General features: G+C 32.1%; 2 protein-coding genes and 1 long non-coding RNA gene across 3 annotated transcripts; 1 reads left to right on the plus strand and 2 right to left on the minus strand.

Moving 5' to 3' along the window:
* Window positions 1–2,198: 2,198 nt before the first annotated feature.
* LOC125048626 lies at window positions 2,199–2,955 on the minus strand. Its single transcript, XR_007116850.1, has 3 exons — window positions 2,940–2,955; window positions 2,593–2,838; window positions 2,199–2,397 (listed from the first exon to the last, which is right to left on the minus strand). It is a non-coding gene; the product is annotated as an uncharacterized LOC125048626 (long non-coding RNA).
* A 1,859-nt stretch (window positions 2,956–4,814) lies between these two features.
* On the plus strand, window positions 4,815–14,167 carry LOC125048887 (protein PFC0760c-like). The gene is made up of 5 exons (XM_047647841.1): window positions 4,815–5,339; window positions 8,213–8,264; window positions 8,613–9,232; window positions 12,854–12,905; window positions 13,254–14,167. Exons 1-5 carry the CDS (start codon window positions 4,815–4,817, stop codon window positions 14,165–14,167), a joined length of 2,163 nt encoding a protein of 720 aa, XP_047503797.1.
* Window positions 14,168–14,743: 576 nt separating this feature from the next.
* On the minus strand, window positions 14,744–15,518 carry LOC125048888 (protein PFC0760c-like). The gene is made up of 2 exons (XM_047647842.1): window positions 14,907–15,518; window positions 14,744–14,791 (listed from the first exon to the last, which is right to left on the minus strand). Exons 1-2 carry the CDS (start codon window positions 15,516–15,518, stop codon window positions 14,744–14,746), a joined length of 660 nt encoding a protein of 219 aa, XP_047503798.1.
* Between the last annotated feature and the right edge of the window lie 285 nt (window positions 15,519–15,803).

Here is a 15,803-nt window from a genome sequence, read left to right on the forward strand (position 1 = left end):
TATCTCAAAAATGATTTATCTGATGGAAAATAATAGAATAGCGAGGAAAATTATTAAAACCCATCTGGCAATGGGGCCGCTTAAAGGTAAGTAGTGAGTTTATTTATTAGTCAATCGTAAGTTACGTATTTTGTTTATAACTTCCAATTAAGAGTTTATATTTCGTATTTACCCGACAACTGACCAGCCGTGGTGTATATGAGCGACAGAAACTTAAAAATATTAATTATGTTTCAGCACGAAACAAGGGATACCTAACATCTGGATATATTGTAAAAAATTTAAGAATATTATCTTAACAAAAAGATAAAAGATGATGTCACGCTAAAAGTGATTCTCTCAGCAAATGGGCTACGGATTCAAAGTAAACAGGATGGATAGGTGTCTTAAATTTTCAAAATCTTACTAAAGGTAACCAAGGTTAATACCAATGTTTTCATATAATATTTTGTTGAGTAATTATAAAATAAAAGGGTACCTATCTATAAAGAAGAAAAATTAGTGTTTATATATTTATTCATTTGTGTAAGTGCAAGTGTTGGTACTTTTTAGATGCCATGAAACTACTATTGCAACCTTTTTAAGTGATTCAGAGGTCAAACACACAACAACAATATTACCTATGTTTTTACTAACACTCATAAAAACTGAATTCTATTAAAACTATTTTAGAAATATAATAACTATCATAGTAAATAAATAGGAATAAGTAGTGTCTAGTAAAACAGTTAACAAAGTTTGTTTGTTTGATGGCAAATTTGAAGTCAAATGTAATAGGTTAAATCGAAGCGACATTGTAAAGAATAATGAAATTGTTGGTTAAAAATGTCAAATAAAAAAATATTTTTAGGTTTCCTAACTTCAAATTCCATTCATGAAATATAAGAAGTATTAATTTTAACTGATCAAGTTGAATTTAATTTAATTGTTCAGATTTCAGAATACAAGTATAAATAATCATGTTAGGTATGTTGGATCAAATATATAAGCTTTCAAGTGCTCAAATTCATACCATTTCAAGTGATCAACGTTAATTTTAAATGTTGGAAACAACATTGCCATAACTTATTTAATGAATCAATCAAAAGATAGTTATTGCTGCTGACTACACTTTAGCACTAAACATACTCTTTATGGGTCTTGGATTTGTTTCATTAATAAATAATTGTTTTTAAAGTACATACTTGGATTTGGATTTTTGAGTCTAAATATAGGTTTGCTCAAGATTTTTTTTATTCATAGTACTGAATCAAATACTGTGCGAAATTACTAAGCCTTGTTACCATAAAACTTTTAATAATATTTGGCTTAGTTATAATATTATCAAACATGTTTTTAAGATACTTTACTTAGAAATACAAAGATATCCCATATATAAGTTTTTGTGTGTTTTATGCAAGTTTTTTTTATTATTTACCTTAACTTTACAATAATTAAATTGCTATGCAATATTATTGTGTCAGTACAGTGACTTACCACATTTCCCTATTTACAATTTTAACAGATAATCATTGTATTACAGCCATCAGTGGTAGTTGTCAAGAATGAGGAAGAAAATGACCAATTATTGAAATGTTAAGAAGAGATATTAAACCGAGACCACTAATCTATTTTGAATGCAGTTTGGACAACTATGATTTTTATATGAAAAATTGTATTACCGTGTTTAAGATAATTGTGTACTTCATAATAATTTTTTTTGTATCTAATAATATTATATTAATAAAATGATTAATTAAATCTACCACTTATTTAATGACTGCCTATAGAAAACTTAGTAACCGAGTTAAATACATAGCTAAGCCAAAATGAAAAATATATAAGCCATGTTACTTTATAGGTTAATAAAAGAACAATATAATAACACACATTTAATTTAATGATTATAGTAAACTTTTAACACACTACAAAATAACTTTCAGTACAACAAACTTAAGTATAATAAAAACTTATTCAAACCCAGCCTCACATAGAGCTAATCAATAACATCTACTTTATTTTGTAGACAAATATATTTATCTTAATATATTTACTAATTAGTTTGTAAAAAGTAATAGTTATGAACGATAAATTTAAAAAAGCTTAATAAGTACTTAAACCATCATGTATGTAATGATGGTATTTCATACTTGTGTAAAGCAGAATAATGTTTTTATCCAAAACCTTAATGTTATATCAATATATTTTATAAAAATATAGGAACCGAAATTGTACTGTGTTATCATTTATTATAAATTGAAGGATAAGTAGTCTAAATTCAATAATTTGAAAATGTCTGCACTATTGTGTCTTTTTATATCCAGGGGCCTTGTCGTATGATACAAATGTACAATATTCTTCTTCTTCAAAGGCAGAATGTTTTTTTTTCTTTCAGGAATTTTGAACATTTGGGGATCTCTGAAATTATTAGATTTATAATTTTAGTATAGTAGAAAAATACAAATATATTACAAAATTTACCTATCTTAACTTATTTATCGTTTTCTGTTTGACTTATCTCTGCTGGAGACAAGACAAGATCAAGACTGCATCGAAAAATTGGTTCTAGGATAAAAATGATATTTTTAATGCTTATATAATCAAAATGTTTACCTTAGATCATCTATTTACTAGACTCTTCGTTCATCTCAGCAGCATATGTTCTAGGTTTCGTCAATACCATATAATTTCTTGAGTATTGGAAAAAAGCGATAGTAACCAACGCCGAGAAACCAATTGGGCGTTTCGGGCCTACATTTTCTTCGCCATCTATAGATATTATATTAAGAATTTTTTAATGGTTTACATCATTTATTTCTTGAAATAGAGGTTTAAACTTTTAAAGTGGAAACGGGCCTTCTGTAACAATAACAAAGTTCTATTTCACGAAGCTTAATGTTTATATATATAATTTTTTCGTAAAATAATGCTGTATTATAAATATTATTTTATAAACTTACCCCAAGATACATATAGATTGTCCTATGTTAGAATATTTTCACATAAAACAAGTTTTAACTTCGCTAAAAATGGCTAACTCACTGGTAAATGACGATTTCAGCGAGGGAAGAGCAACTTTTAATTTGACGTACAAAATGTACATTTAAGTGAGATGAGATGTCAAATGGTATGTATCAGAATACCAAATACCAACAATTTTGGAGCGTAAGTGTAGCAGTGCCAAATTTTAGTTCCAAATGTGAACAATCTCATTTGAGCGGCGCTTTTGTCGCGGTTATTGTTTATCAGAATACCAAATTGTAACATGACACCGAAACGAACGATTTGACAGCAAAAATCAGCGCTGAGACTGTGTGAAGCGAGTTACAGAATCGCAGGGCTGCGCAAGCGTACGAATGAGTCACCTGACAAACGTTTCTCATTCTCGTGCAGCACAGTAATCATTCCTGTGCTAAATGAGAACTGTCCCTGTGGATCACATTGTAATAGTAGTAAAAAAACGAAACTTATTTCATTTGTAAATATTTGTAATATTAACTCATATTTTTATCATTATATTTATTATGATTTACAAATAGAAATCATAATATAATAAAATTAATTTATTTTTTTAAATAATAATAATTCTTTAATTTCTTAAAAATATATTACGATATAATACGCGGTTGTATGTTTCTGAATTGTCATCAGTGACTCGAAAAAAAAAAACAAAATTAATAAAATTTCTTTCGAATTCTGCATATGATCGATTAAATAGACCAAAAAAAAAAGTGTATCAACTTATGTCAATTTTTAAACTGACATTTCAAAAATAGAAATTTCACAGTTATATTATTTACATTTTTAGCAATCGAAAATAACTCCAATTTTTGTGGCAAAAAAAGCTTAAATATTTATCAACGTTCTTAAATTTTATATATATATATATATATATTTTTTATGAAATTAATCATTTAAAATTCTAGTATATTTTTATATATACATTTTTCACAATAGTACAATACATTAAGTTAAATTAATAGCAAGAATATAAATAAATAAACAAAAAATAGTTACATATTTAAACGTTTATTAAAGATTATTATTTCTAATATGAAATTTTTACAGAAAAAAAACTTATAGTAGTGAAAAATAGTTATATCCATCGCTTCATTTAGTTGGCTGTAGTCAGTCTATAATACACAGGGACAGTTCTCATTTAGCACAGGAATGATTACTGTGCTGCACGAGAATGAGAAACGTTTGTCAGGCGACTCGTTCGTACGCTTGCGCAGTACTCATACTTATTTTATATAGTAAGAGTTCTTCTGCTCACGGGAATCTTTATTGTCCTAAAAGCTAAAAGCGACTGTGAACATGAGAATCACTCGTGTTTTCAGTGTAATGTGCAACATAGGAATGGTTACTGTGTTGAAAGATACTCAGTCATAGGTAAAGATGACTCATTCTTGTGTAGCACAGTAACCAGTCGTGTTTCATTTTTTCCGTGCAGGCATCAATTTTTTTTCAAAGCAATTTTTTGCGTACTTTCGACCGGATAGCAAGAAAACTAGTATACACTACACGAGCAGAAATTTGAGAGCCCTGAACTGCGCGCCATGATGCCCGTAGTGTAATATACTTGTAGTGTAATATACTATTTATTTATAAATTCACTGGATGAAATCAAATCTTCACACTATTTGTTTATTTTTCTTTCAGGGATCGAGGCAAGGCCAGAAAAGGATACGACCTTTCTTGATTTGATTCGTTCAATACCCAAAACACTCGCTTCGATAGCTAATAAATTGACATTACGATCGCCGACAATTGCAACACCTGCTAAAAATCTAACGTCGGGGGAAGACTTTTCCGACGATACATCGCCATCTTTAATGTCTACTATCGAAGATAAATACACTGAAGAAACAACGCTGTACGTAACGTCTACTATGGAAGATAATGAGACTGAAGAAACAACGCTGAACGTAACGTCTACTATGGAAGATAATTACACTGAAGAAACAACGCTGAACGTAGATTCTACTATGGAAGATAATAACACTGAACAAAAAACGCTGAACGTAACATCTACTATGGAAGATAATGAGACTGAAGAAACAACGCTGAACGTAACGTCTACTATGGAAGATAATTACACTGAAGAAACAACGCTGAACGTAGCGTCTACTATGGAAGATAATAACACTGAACAAAAAACGCTGAACGTAACATCTACTATGGAAGATAATGACACTGAAGAAACAACGCTGAACGTAACGTCTACTATGGAAGATAATGACACTGAAGAAACAACGCTGAACGTAACGTCTACTATGGAAGATAATTACACTGAAGAAACAACGCTGAACGTAACGTCTACTATGGAAGATAATTACACTGAAGAAACAACGCTGAACGTAACGTCTACTATGGAAAATAGCTTCTCTGAAGTAACTTTGTCATCACCAACGCCATCTGATGAAGACTTCTACTCAGAGGAACCTGCATTATCATCAACTCCAACTGTTACAGAACAATCCACTTCGAAGAAAGATGAACTCGCTGCAGAATCTATGTTAACTATGCTAGTTAGTTGCGTCAGTGTTGGTGTCATTGTATCGCTCGCCGCACTTGCTGTTGAGGTTAAAAAATATTATTCCTCGCGTAGATTATCAAGATTAAGATTAAGAAAATTGTATACTAATAGGAGCAATAGCAATAGGAGCAGAAAACTTTTTCTTTAGAGTACCGTAGTTTAGAAATGTGAAAATTTTAATGAAAAATATTTTCATTAACTCATTAAATTCAATTCTCTAATGAAAAAATTTTCCACTAAAAAATTTAATTTAATTGTAAATCTAATGATCAATGGGAAAATTCACCATTAAAAAAAAAACTTTTAATCGGTAATAGAAATATTTATAATTAGAAAATTAAAATTAATGATTAATGAAAACATATTTCATTAAAGAATTAAATTTAATGGTCAACGAAAATTATTTCCATTTAAAAACTAGATTTAATCCTTAATGAAAATATTTTTCATTAATAAATTAAATTTAATGACCAATGAAAATGCTAATGCATTAAGAAATTGGATGCATTATTTGCAATTCTACCGTAGTTTGATCTATTACGCTAGGTGGATAGGATAATCTAAGCGAGGAATAATATTTTTTAACCTCAACAGCAAGTGCGGCGAGCGATACAATGACACCAACACTGACGCAACTAACTAGCATAGTTAACATAGATTCTGCAGCGAGTTCATCTTTCTTCGAAGTAGATTGTTCTGTAACAGTTGGAGTTGATGATAATGCAGGTTCCTCTGAGTAGAAGTCTTCATCAGATGGCGTTGGTGATGACAAAGTTACTTCAGAGAAGCTATTTTCCATAGTAGACGTTACGTTCAGCGTTGTTTCTTCAGTGTAATTATCTTCCATAGTAGACGTTACGTTCAGCGTTGTTTCTTCAGTGTAATTATCTTCCATAGTAGACGTTACGTTCAGCGTTTTTTGTTCAGTGTTATTATCTTCCATAGTAGAATCTACGTTCAGCGTTGTTTCTTCAGTGTAATTATCTTCCATAGTAGACGTTACGTTCAGCGTTGTTTCTTCAGTCTCATTATCTTCCATAGTAGACGTTACGTACAGCGTTGTTTCTTCAGTGTATTTATCTTCGATAGTAGACATTAAAGATGGCGATGTATCGTCGGAAAAGTCTTCCCCCGACGTTAGATTTTTAGCAGGTGTTGCAATTGTCGGCGATCGTAATGTCAATTTATTAGCTATCGAAGCGAGTGTTTTGGGTATTGAACGAATCAAATCAAGAAAGGTCGTATCCTTTTCTGGCCTTGCCTCGATCCCTGAAAGAAAAATAAACAAATAGTGTGAAGATTTGATTTCATCCAGTGAATTTATAAATAAATAGTATATTACACTACAAGTATATTACACTACGGGCATCATGGCGCGCAGTTCAGGGCTCTCAAATTTCTGCTCGTGTAGTGTATACTAGTTTTCTTGCTATCCGGTCGAAAGTACGCAAAAAATTGCTTTGAAAAAAAATTGATGCCTGCACGGAAAAAATGAAACACGACTGGTTACTGTGCTACACAAGAATGAGTCATCTTTACCTATGACTGAGTATCTTTCAACACAGTAACCATTCCTATGTTGCACATTACACTGAAAACACGAGTGATTCTCATGTTCACAGTCGCTTTTAGCTTTTAGGACAATAAAGATTCCCGTGAGCAGAAGAACTCTTACTATATAAAATAAGTATGAGTACTGCGCAAGCGTACGAACGAGTCGCCTGACAAACGTTTCTCATTCTCGTGCAGCACAGTAATCATTCCTGTGCTAAATGAGAACTGTCCCTGTGGATCACATTGTAATAGTAGTAAAAAAACGAAACTTATTTCATTTGTAAATATTTGTAATATTAACTCATATTTTTATCATTATATTTATTATGATTTACAAATAGAAATCATAATATAATAAAATTAATTTATTTTTTTAAATAATAATAATTCTTTAATTTCTTAAAAATATATTACGATATAATACGCGGTTGTATGTTTCTGAATTGTCATCAGTGACTCGAAAAAAAAAAACAAAATTAATAAAATTTCTTTCGAATTCTGCATATGATCGATTAAATAGACCAAAAAAAAAAGTGTATCAACTTATGTCAATTTTTAAACTGACATTTCAAAAATAGAAATTTCACAGTTATATTATTTACATTTTTAGCAATCGAAAATAACTCCAATTTTTGTGGCAAAAAAAGCTTAAATATTTATCAACGTTCTTAAATTTTATATATATATATATATATTTTTTATGAAATTAATCATTTAAAATTCTAGTATATTTTTATATATACATTTTTCACAATAGTACAATACATTAAGTTAAATTAATAGCAAGAATATAAATAAATAAACAAAAAATAGTTACATATTTAAACGTTTATTAAAGATTATTATTTCTAATATGAAATTTTTACAGAAAAAAAACTTATAGTAGTGAAAAATAGTTATATCCATCGCTTCATTTAGTTGGCTGTAGTCAGTCTATAATACACAGGGACAGTTCTCATTTAGCACAGGAATGATTACTGTGCTGCACGAGAATGAGAAACGTTTGTCAGGCGACTCGTTCGTACGCTTGCGCAGTACTCATACTTATTTTATATAGTAAGAGTTCTTCTGCTCACGGGAATCTTTATTGTCCTAAAAGCTAAAAGCGACTGTGAACATGAGAATCACTCGTGTTTTCAGTGTAATGTGCAACATAGGAATGGTTACTGTGTTGAAAGATACTCAGTCATAGGTAAAGATGACTCATTCTTGTGTAGCACAGTAACCAGTCGTGTTTCATTTTTTCCGTGCAGGCATCAATTTTTTTTCAAAGCAATTTTTTGCGTACTTTCGACCGGATAGCAAGAAAACTAGTATACACTACACGAGCAGAAATTTGAGAGCCCTGAACTGCGCGCCATGATGCCCGTAGTGTAATATACTTGTAGTGTAATATACTATTTATTTATAAATTCACTGGATGAAATCAAATCTTCACACTATTTGTTTATTTTTCTTTCAGGGATCGAGGCAAGGCCAGAAAAGGATACGACCTTTCTTGATTTGATTCGTTCAATACCCAAAACACTCGCTTCGATAGCTAATAAATTGACATTACGATCGCCGACAATTGCAACACCTGCTAAAAATCTAACGTCGGGGGAAGACTTTTCCGACGATACATCGCCATCTTTAATGTCTACTATGGAAGATAAATACACTGAAGAAACAACGCTGTACGTAACGTCTACTATGGAAGATAATGAGACTGAAGAAACAACGCTGAACGTAACGTCTACTATGGAAGATAATTACACTGAAGAAACAACGCTGAACGTAGATTCTACTATGGAAGATAATAACACTGAACAAAAAACGCTGAACGTAACATCTACTATGGAAGATAATGAGACTGAAGAAACAACGCTGAACGTAACGTCTACTATGGAAGATAATTACACTGAAGAAACAACGCTGAACGTAGATTCTACTATGGAAGATAATAACACTGAACAAAAAACGCTGAACGTAACATCTACTATGGAAGATAATGAGACTGAAGAAACAACGCTGAACGTAACGTCTACTATGGAAGATAATGACACTGAAGAAACAACGCTGAACGTAACGTCTACTATGGAAGATAATTACACTGAAGAAACAACGCTGAACGTAACGTCTACTATGGAAGATAATTACACTGAAGAAACAACGCTGAACGTAACGTCTACTATGGAAAATAGCTTCTCTGAAGTAACTTTGTCATCACCAACGCCATCTGATGAAGACTTCTACTCAGAGGAACCTGCATTATCATCAACTCCAACTGTTACAGAACAATCCACTTCGAAGAAAGATGAACTCGCTGCAGAATCTATGTTAACTATGCTAGTTAGTTGCGTCAGTGTTGGTGTCATTGTATCGCTCGCCGCACTTGCTGTTGAGGTTAAAAAATATTATTCCTCGCGTAGATTATCAAGATTAAGATTAAGAAAATTGTATACTAATAGGAGCAATAGCAATAGGAGCAGAAAACTTTTTCTTTAGAGTACCGTAGTTTAGAAATGTGAAAATTTTAATGAAAAATATTTTCATTAACTCATTAAATTCAATTCTCTAATGAAAAAATTTTCCACTAAAAAATTTAATTTAATTGTAAATCTAATGATCAATGGGAAAATTCACCATTAAAAAAAAAACTTTTAATCGGTAATAGAAATATTTATAATTAGAAAATTAAAATTAATGATTAATGAAAATATATTTCATTAAAGAATTAAATTTAATGGTCAACGAAAATTATTTCCATTTAAAAACTAGATTTAATCCTTAATGAAAATATTTTTCATTAATAAATTAAATTTAATGACCAATGAAAATGCTAATGCATTAAGAAATTGGATGCATTATTTGCAATTCTACCGTAGTTTGATCTATTACGCTAGGTGGATAGGATAATCTAAGCGAGGAATAATATTTTTTAACCTCAACAGCAAGTGCGGCGAGCGATACAATGACACCAACACTGACGCAACTAACTAGCATAGTTAACATAGATTCTGCAGCGAGTTCATCTTTCTTCGAAGTAGATTGTTCTGTAACAGTTGGAGTTGATGATAATGCAGGTTCCTCTGAGTAGAAGTCTTCATCAGATGGCGTTGGTGATGACAAAGTTACTTCAGAGAAGCTATTTTCCATAGTAGACGTTACGTTCAGCGTTGTTTCTTCAGTGTAATTATCTTCCATAGTAGACGTTACGTTCAGCGTTGTTTCTTCAGTCTCATTATCTTCCATAGTAGATGTTACGTTCAGCGTTTTTTGTTCAGTGTTATTATCTTCCATAGTAGAATCTACGTTCAGCGTTGTTTCTTCAGTGTAATTATCTTCCATAGTAGACGTTACGTTCAGCGTTGTTTCTTCAGTGTAATTATCTTCCATAGTAGACGTTACGTTCAGCGTTGTTTCTTCAGTCTCATTATCTTCCATAGTAGACGTTACGTACAGCGTTGTTTCTTCAGTGTATTTATCTTCGATAGTAGACATTAAAGATGGCGATGTATCGTCGGAAAAGTCTTCCCCCGACGTTAGATTTTTAGCAGGTGTTGCAATTGTCGGCGATCGTAATGTCAATTTATTAGCTATCGAAGCGAGTGTTTTGGGTATTGAACGAATCAAATCAAGAAAGGTCGTATCCTTTTCTGGCCTTGCCTCGATCCCTGAAAGAAAAATAAACAAATAGTGTGAAGATTTGATTTCATCCAGTGAATTTATAAATAAATAGTATATTACACTACAAGTATATTACACTACGGGCATCATGGCGCGCAGTTCAGGGCTCTCAAATTTCTGCTCGTGTAGTGTATACTAGTTTTCTTGCTATCCGGTCGAAAGTACGCAAAAAATTGCTTTGAAAAAAAATTGATGCCTGCACGGAAAAAATGAAACACGACTGGTTACTGTGCTACACAAGAATGAGTCATCTTTACCTATGACTGAGTATCTTTCAACACAGTAACCATTCCTATGTTGCACATTACACTGAAAACACGAGTGATTCTCATGTTCACAGTCGCTTTTAGCTTTTAGGACAATAAAGATTCCCGTGAGCAGAAGAACTCTTAAGGCGGAAACATACTACTAAAACGCGACGCGACGTGTCGTGTCGACACCCGACGTCCATCGTGCACATTACCAACACGCGACACCACGACACGCTTGCAAATTCAGAAGTCATTTAGCTGATTTATTCCCCGCGCAATGTGCCAGCAAGTTTTTACCAATTTGAGGTCCAGATTCGAGGAATGTTTGCAGCGCAATGGTGCACACCTGGATGATGTTATTTTTAAGAAATGTATTGTATTTAGTTTTTTTATTATATTTTTTTCAAATTCGCAAATCTTTCTGGCCCACCCTGTATTTTTCTAATAAACTGAATTGATTAGCAGGTTATTTGTATTAAACTAACGACATCCTAACTCCCTGTTTTTGTCCTTGTATTGAGGTAATCGCATGTCATATAAAACAGAATATTGTTTGACCAACTCAATTAATTCTTCGTCGTTCATTTCGTCAAATAAATCCAAAAATATCTAAGTATATAAATTGACATTCGTGTCAAAAACTCGAAAGACTGACGCATGACGTCATCATCACAACATCCACAACACGCCGATCCAAATCGATTGGATGTTACCGCGTGTGATCACATGGCATGTTGTCTATGTGCATCTGACCATATTAAATATATAGGATTGATAAGTACTGACATGCGTCGGATGGCGTGGTGTAGCGTCGCGTTTTGGTAGTATGTTTCCGCCTTAACTATATAAAATAAGTATGAGTACTGCGCAAGCGTACGAACGAGTCGCCTGACAAACGTTTCTCATTCTCGTGCAGCACAGTAATCATTCCTGTGCTAAATGAGAACTGTCCCTGTGGATCACATTGTAATAGTAGTAAAAAAACGAAACTTATTTCATTTGTAAATATTTGTAATATTAACTCATATTTTTATCATTATATTTATTATGATTTACAAATAGAAATCATAATATAATAAAATTAATTTATTTTTTTAAATAATAATAATTCTTTAATTTCTTAAAAATATATTACGATATAATACGCGGTTGTATGTTTCTGAATTGTCATCAGTGACTCGAAAAAAAAAAACAAAATTAATAAAATTTCTTTCGAATTCTGCATATGATCGATTAAATAGACCAAAAAAAAAAGTGTATCAACTTATGTCAATTTTTAAACTGACATTTCAAAAATAGAAATTTCACAGTTATATTATTTACATTTTTAGCAATCGAAAATAACTCCAATTTTTGTGGCAAAAAAAGCTTAAATATTTATCAACGTTCTTAAATTTTATATATATATATATATATTTTTTATGAAATTAATCATTTAAAATTCTAGTATATTTTTATATATACATTTTTCACAATAGTACAATACATTAAGTTAAATTAATAGCAAGAATATAAATAAATAAACAAAAAATAGTTACATATTTAAACGTTTATTAAAGATTATTATTTCTAATATGAAATTTTTACAGAAAAAAAACTTATAGTAGTGAAAAATAGTTATATCCATCGCTTCATTTAGTTGGCTGTAGTCAGTCTATAATACACAGGGACAGTTCTCATTTAGCACAGGAATGATTACTGTGCTGCACGAGAATGAGAAACGTTTGTCAGGCGACTCGTTCGTACGCTTGCGCAGTACTCATACTTATTTTATATAGTAAGAGTTCTTCTGCTCACGGGAATCTTTATTGTCCTAAAAGCTAAAAGCGACTGTGAACATGAGAATCACTCGTGTTTTCAGTGTAATGTGCAACATAGGAATGGTTACTGTGTTGAAAGATACTCAGTCATAGGTAAAGATGACTCATTCTTGTGTAGCACAGTAACCAGTCGTGTTTCATTTTTTCCGTGCAGGCATCAATTTTTTTTCAAAGCAATTTTTTGCGTACTTTCGACCGGATAGCAAGAAAACTAGTATACACTACACGAGCAGAAATTTGAGAGCCCTGAACTGCGCGCCATGATGCCCGTAGTGTAATATACTTGTAGTGTAATATACTATTTATTTATAAATTCACTGGATGAAATCAAATCTTCACACTATTTGTTTATTTTTCTTTCAGGGATCGAGGCAAGGCCAGAAAAGGATACGACCTTTCTTGATTTGATTCGTTCAATACCCAAAACACTCGCTTCGATAGCTAATAAATTGACATTACGATCGCCGACAATTGCAACACCTGCTAAAAATCTAACGTCGGGGGAAGACTTTTCCGACGATACATCGCCATCTTTAATGTCTACTATGGAAGATAAATACACTGAAGAAACAACGCTGAACGTAACGTCTACTATGGAAGATAATTACACTGAAGAAACAACGCTGAACGTAGATTCTACTATGGAAGATAATAACACTGAACAAAAAACGCTGAACGTAACATCTACTATGGAAGATAATGAGACTGAAGAAACAACGCTGAACGTAACGTCTACTATGGAAGATAATTACACTGAAGAAACAACGCTGAACGTAGATTCTACTATGGAAGATAATAACACTGAACAAAAAACGCTGAACGTAACATCTACTATGGAAGATAATGAGACTGAAGAAACAACGCTGAACGTAACGTCTACTATGGAAGATAATGACACTGAAGAAACAACGCTGAACGTAACGTCTACTATGGAAGATAATTACACTGAAGAAACAACGCTGAACGTAGATTCTACTATGGAAGATAATTACACTGAAGAAACAACGCTGAACGTAACGTCTACTATGGAAGATAATTACACTGAAGAAACAACGCTGAACGTAACGTCTACTATGGAAGATAATTACACTGAAGAAACAACGCTGAACGTAACGTCTACTATGGAAAATAGCTTCTCTGAAGTAACTTTGTCATCACCAACGCCATCTGATGAAGACTTCTACTCAGAGGAACCTGCATTATCATCAACTCCAACTGTTACAGAACAATCCACTTCGAAGAAAGATGAACTCGCTGCAGAATCTATGTTAACTATGCTAGTTAGTTACGTCAGTGTTGGTGTCATTGTATCGCTCGCCGCACTTGCTGTTGAGGTAAAAAAATATTATTCCTAAAAAATAAATACTAACCTAGCGTAATAGATCAAACTACGGTAGAATTGCAAATAATGCATCCAATTTCTTAATGCATTAGCATTTTCATTGGTCATTAAATTTAATTTATTAATGAAAAATATTTTCATTAAGGATTAAATCTAGTTTTTAAATGGAAATAATTTTCGTTGACCATTAAATTTAATTCTTTAATGAAATATATTTTCATTAATCATTAATTTTAATTTTCTAATTATAAATATTTCTATTACCGATTAAAAGTTTTTTTTTAATGGTGAATTTTCCCATTGATCATTAGATTTACAATTAAATTAAATTTTTTAGTGGAAAATTTTTTCATTAGAGAATTGAATTTAATGAGTTAATGAAAATATTTTTCATTAAAATTTTCACATTTCTAAACTACGGTACTCTAAAGAAAAAGTTTTCTGCTCCTATTGCTATTGCTCCTATTAGTATACAATTTTCTTAATCTTAATCTTGATAATCTACGCGAGGAATAATATTTTTTAACCTCAACAGCAAGTGCGGCGAGCGATACAATGACACCAACACTGACGCAACTAACTAGCATAGTTAACATAGATTCTGCAGCGAGTTCATCTTTCTTCGAAGTGGATTGTTCTGTAACAGTTGGAGTTGATGATAATGCAGGTTCCTCTGAGTAGAAGTCTTCATCAGATGGCGTTGGTGATGACAAAGTTACTTCAGAGAAGCTATTTTCCATAGTAGACGTTACGTTCAGCGTTGTTTCTTCAGTGTAATTATCTTCCATAGTAGACGTTACGTTCAGCGTTGTTTCTTCAGTGTAATTATCTTCCATAGTAGACGTTACGTTCAGCGTTGTTTCTTCAGTGTCATTATCTTCCATAGTAGACGTTACGTTCAGCGTTGTTTCTTCAGTGTCATTATCTTCCATAGTAGATGTTACGTTCAGCGTTTTTTGTTCAGTGTTATTATCTTCCATAGTAGAATCTACGTTCAGCGTTGTTTCTTCAGTGTAATTATCTTCCATAGTAGACGTTACGTTCAGCGTTGTTTCTTCAGTCTCATTATCTTCCATAGTAGATGTTACGTTCAGCGTTTTTTGTTCAGTGTTATTATCTTCCATAGTAGAATCTACGTTCAGCGTTGTTTCTTCAGTGTAATTATCTTCCATAGTAGACGTTACGTTCAGCGTTGTTTCTTCAGTCTCATTATCTTCCATAGTAGATGTTACGTTCAGCGTTTTTTGTTCAGTGTTATTATCTTCCATAGTAGAATCTACGTTCAGCGTTGTTTCTTCAGTGTAATTATCTTCCATAGTAGACGTTACGTTCAGCGTTGTTTCTTCAGTGTATTTATCTTCCATAGTAGACATTAAAGATGGCGATGTATCGTCGGAAAAGTCTTCCCCCGACGTTAGATTTTTAGCAGGTGTTGCAATTGTCGGCCATCGTAATGTCAATTTATTAGCTATCGAAGCGAGTGTTTTGGGTATTGAACGAATCAAATCAAGAAAGGTCGTATCCTTTTCTGGCCTTGCCTCGATCCCTGAAAGAAAAATAAACAAATAGTGTGAAGATTTGATTTCATCCAGTGAATTTATAAATAAATAGTATATTACACTACAAGTATATTACACTACGGGCATCAT

Source organism: Pieris napi, chromosome 4 (genome assembly GCF_905475465.1).
Source record: "Pieris napi chromosome 4, ilPieNapi1.2, whole genome shotgun sequence".
NCBI classification, from domain to species: domain Eukaryota; kingdom Metazoa; phylum Arthropoda; class Insecta; order Lepidoptera; family Pieridae; genus Pieris; species Pieris napi.

Excerpts from the sequence above, each read along its gene's own strand:
- LOC125048887 (XM_047647841.1), top strand. The coding sequence starts at position 4,815 with ATGTCTACTATCGAAGATAAATACACTGAAGAAACAACGCTGTACGTA. Across the intron at positions 9,233-12,853 it reads CTGAAGAAACAACGCTGAAC|TGTAATGTGCAACATAGGAA; the intron begins GTAACGTCTACT and ends TCGTGTTTTCAG. Across the intron at positions 12,906-13,253 it reads TGAAAGATACTCAGTCATAG|CTAATAAATTGACATTACGA; the intron begins GTAAAGATGACT and ends TCGCTTCGATAG.
- LOC125048888 (XM_047647842.1), bottom strand. The coding sequence starts at position 15,518 with ATGGAAGATAAATACACTGAAGAAACAACGCTGAACGTAACGTCTACT. Across the intron at positions 14,792-14,906 it reads CTGAAGAAACAACGCTGAAC|AACAATCCACTTCGAAGAAA; the intron begins GTAACGTCTACT and ends CAACTGTTACAG.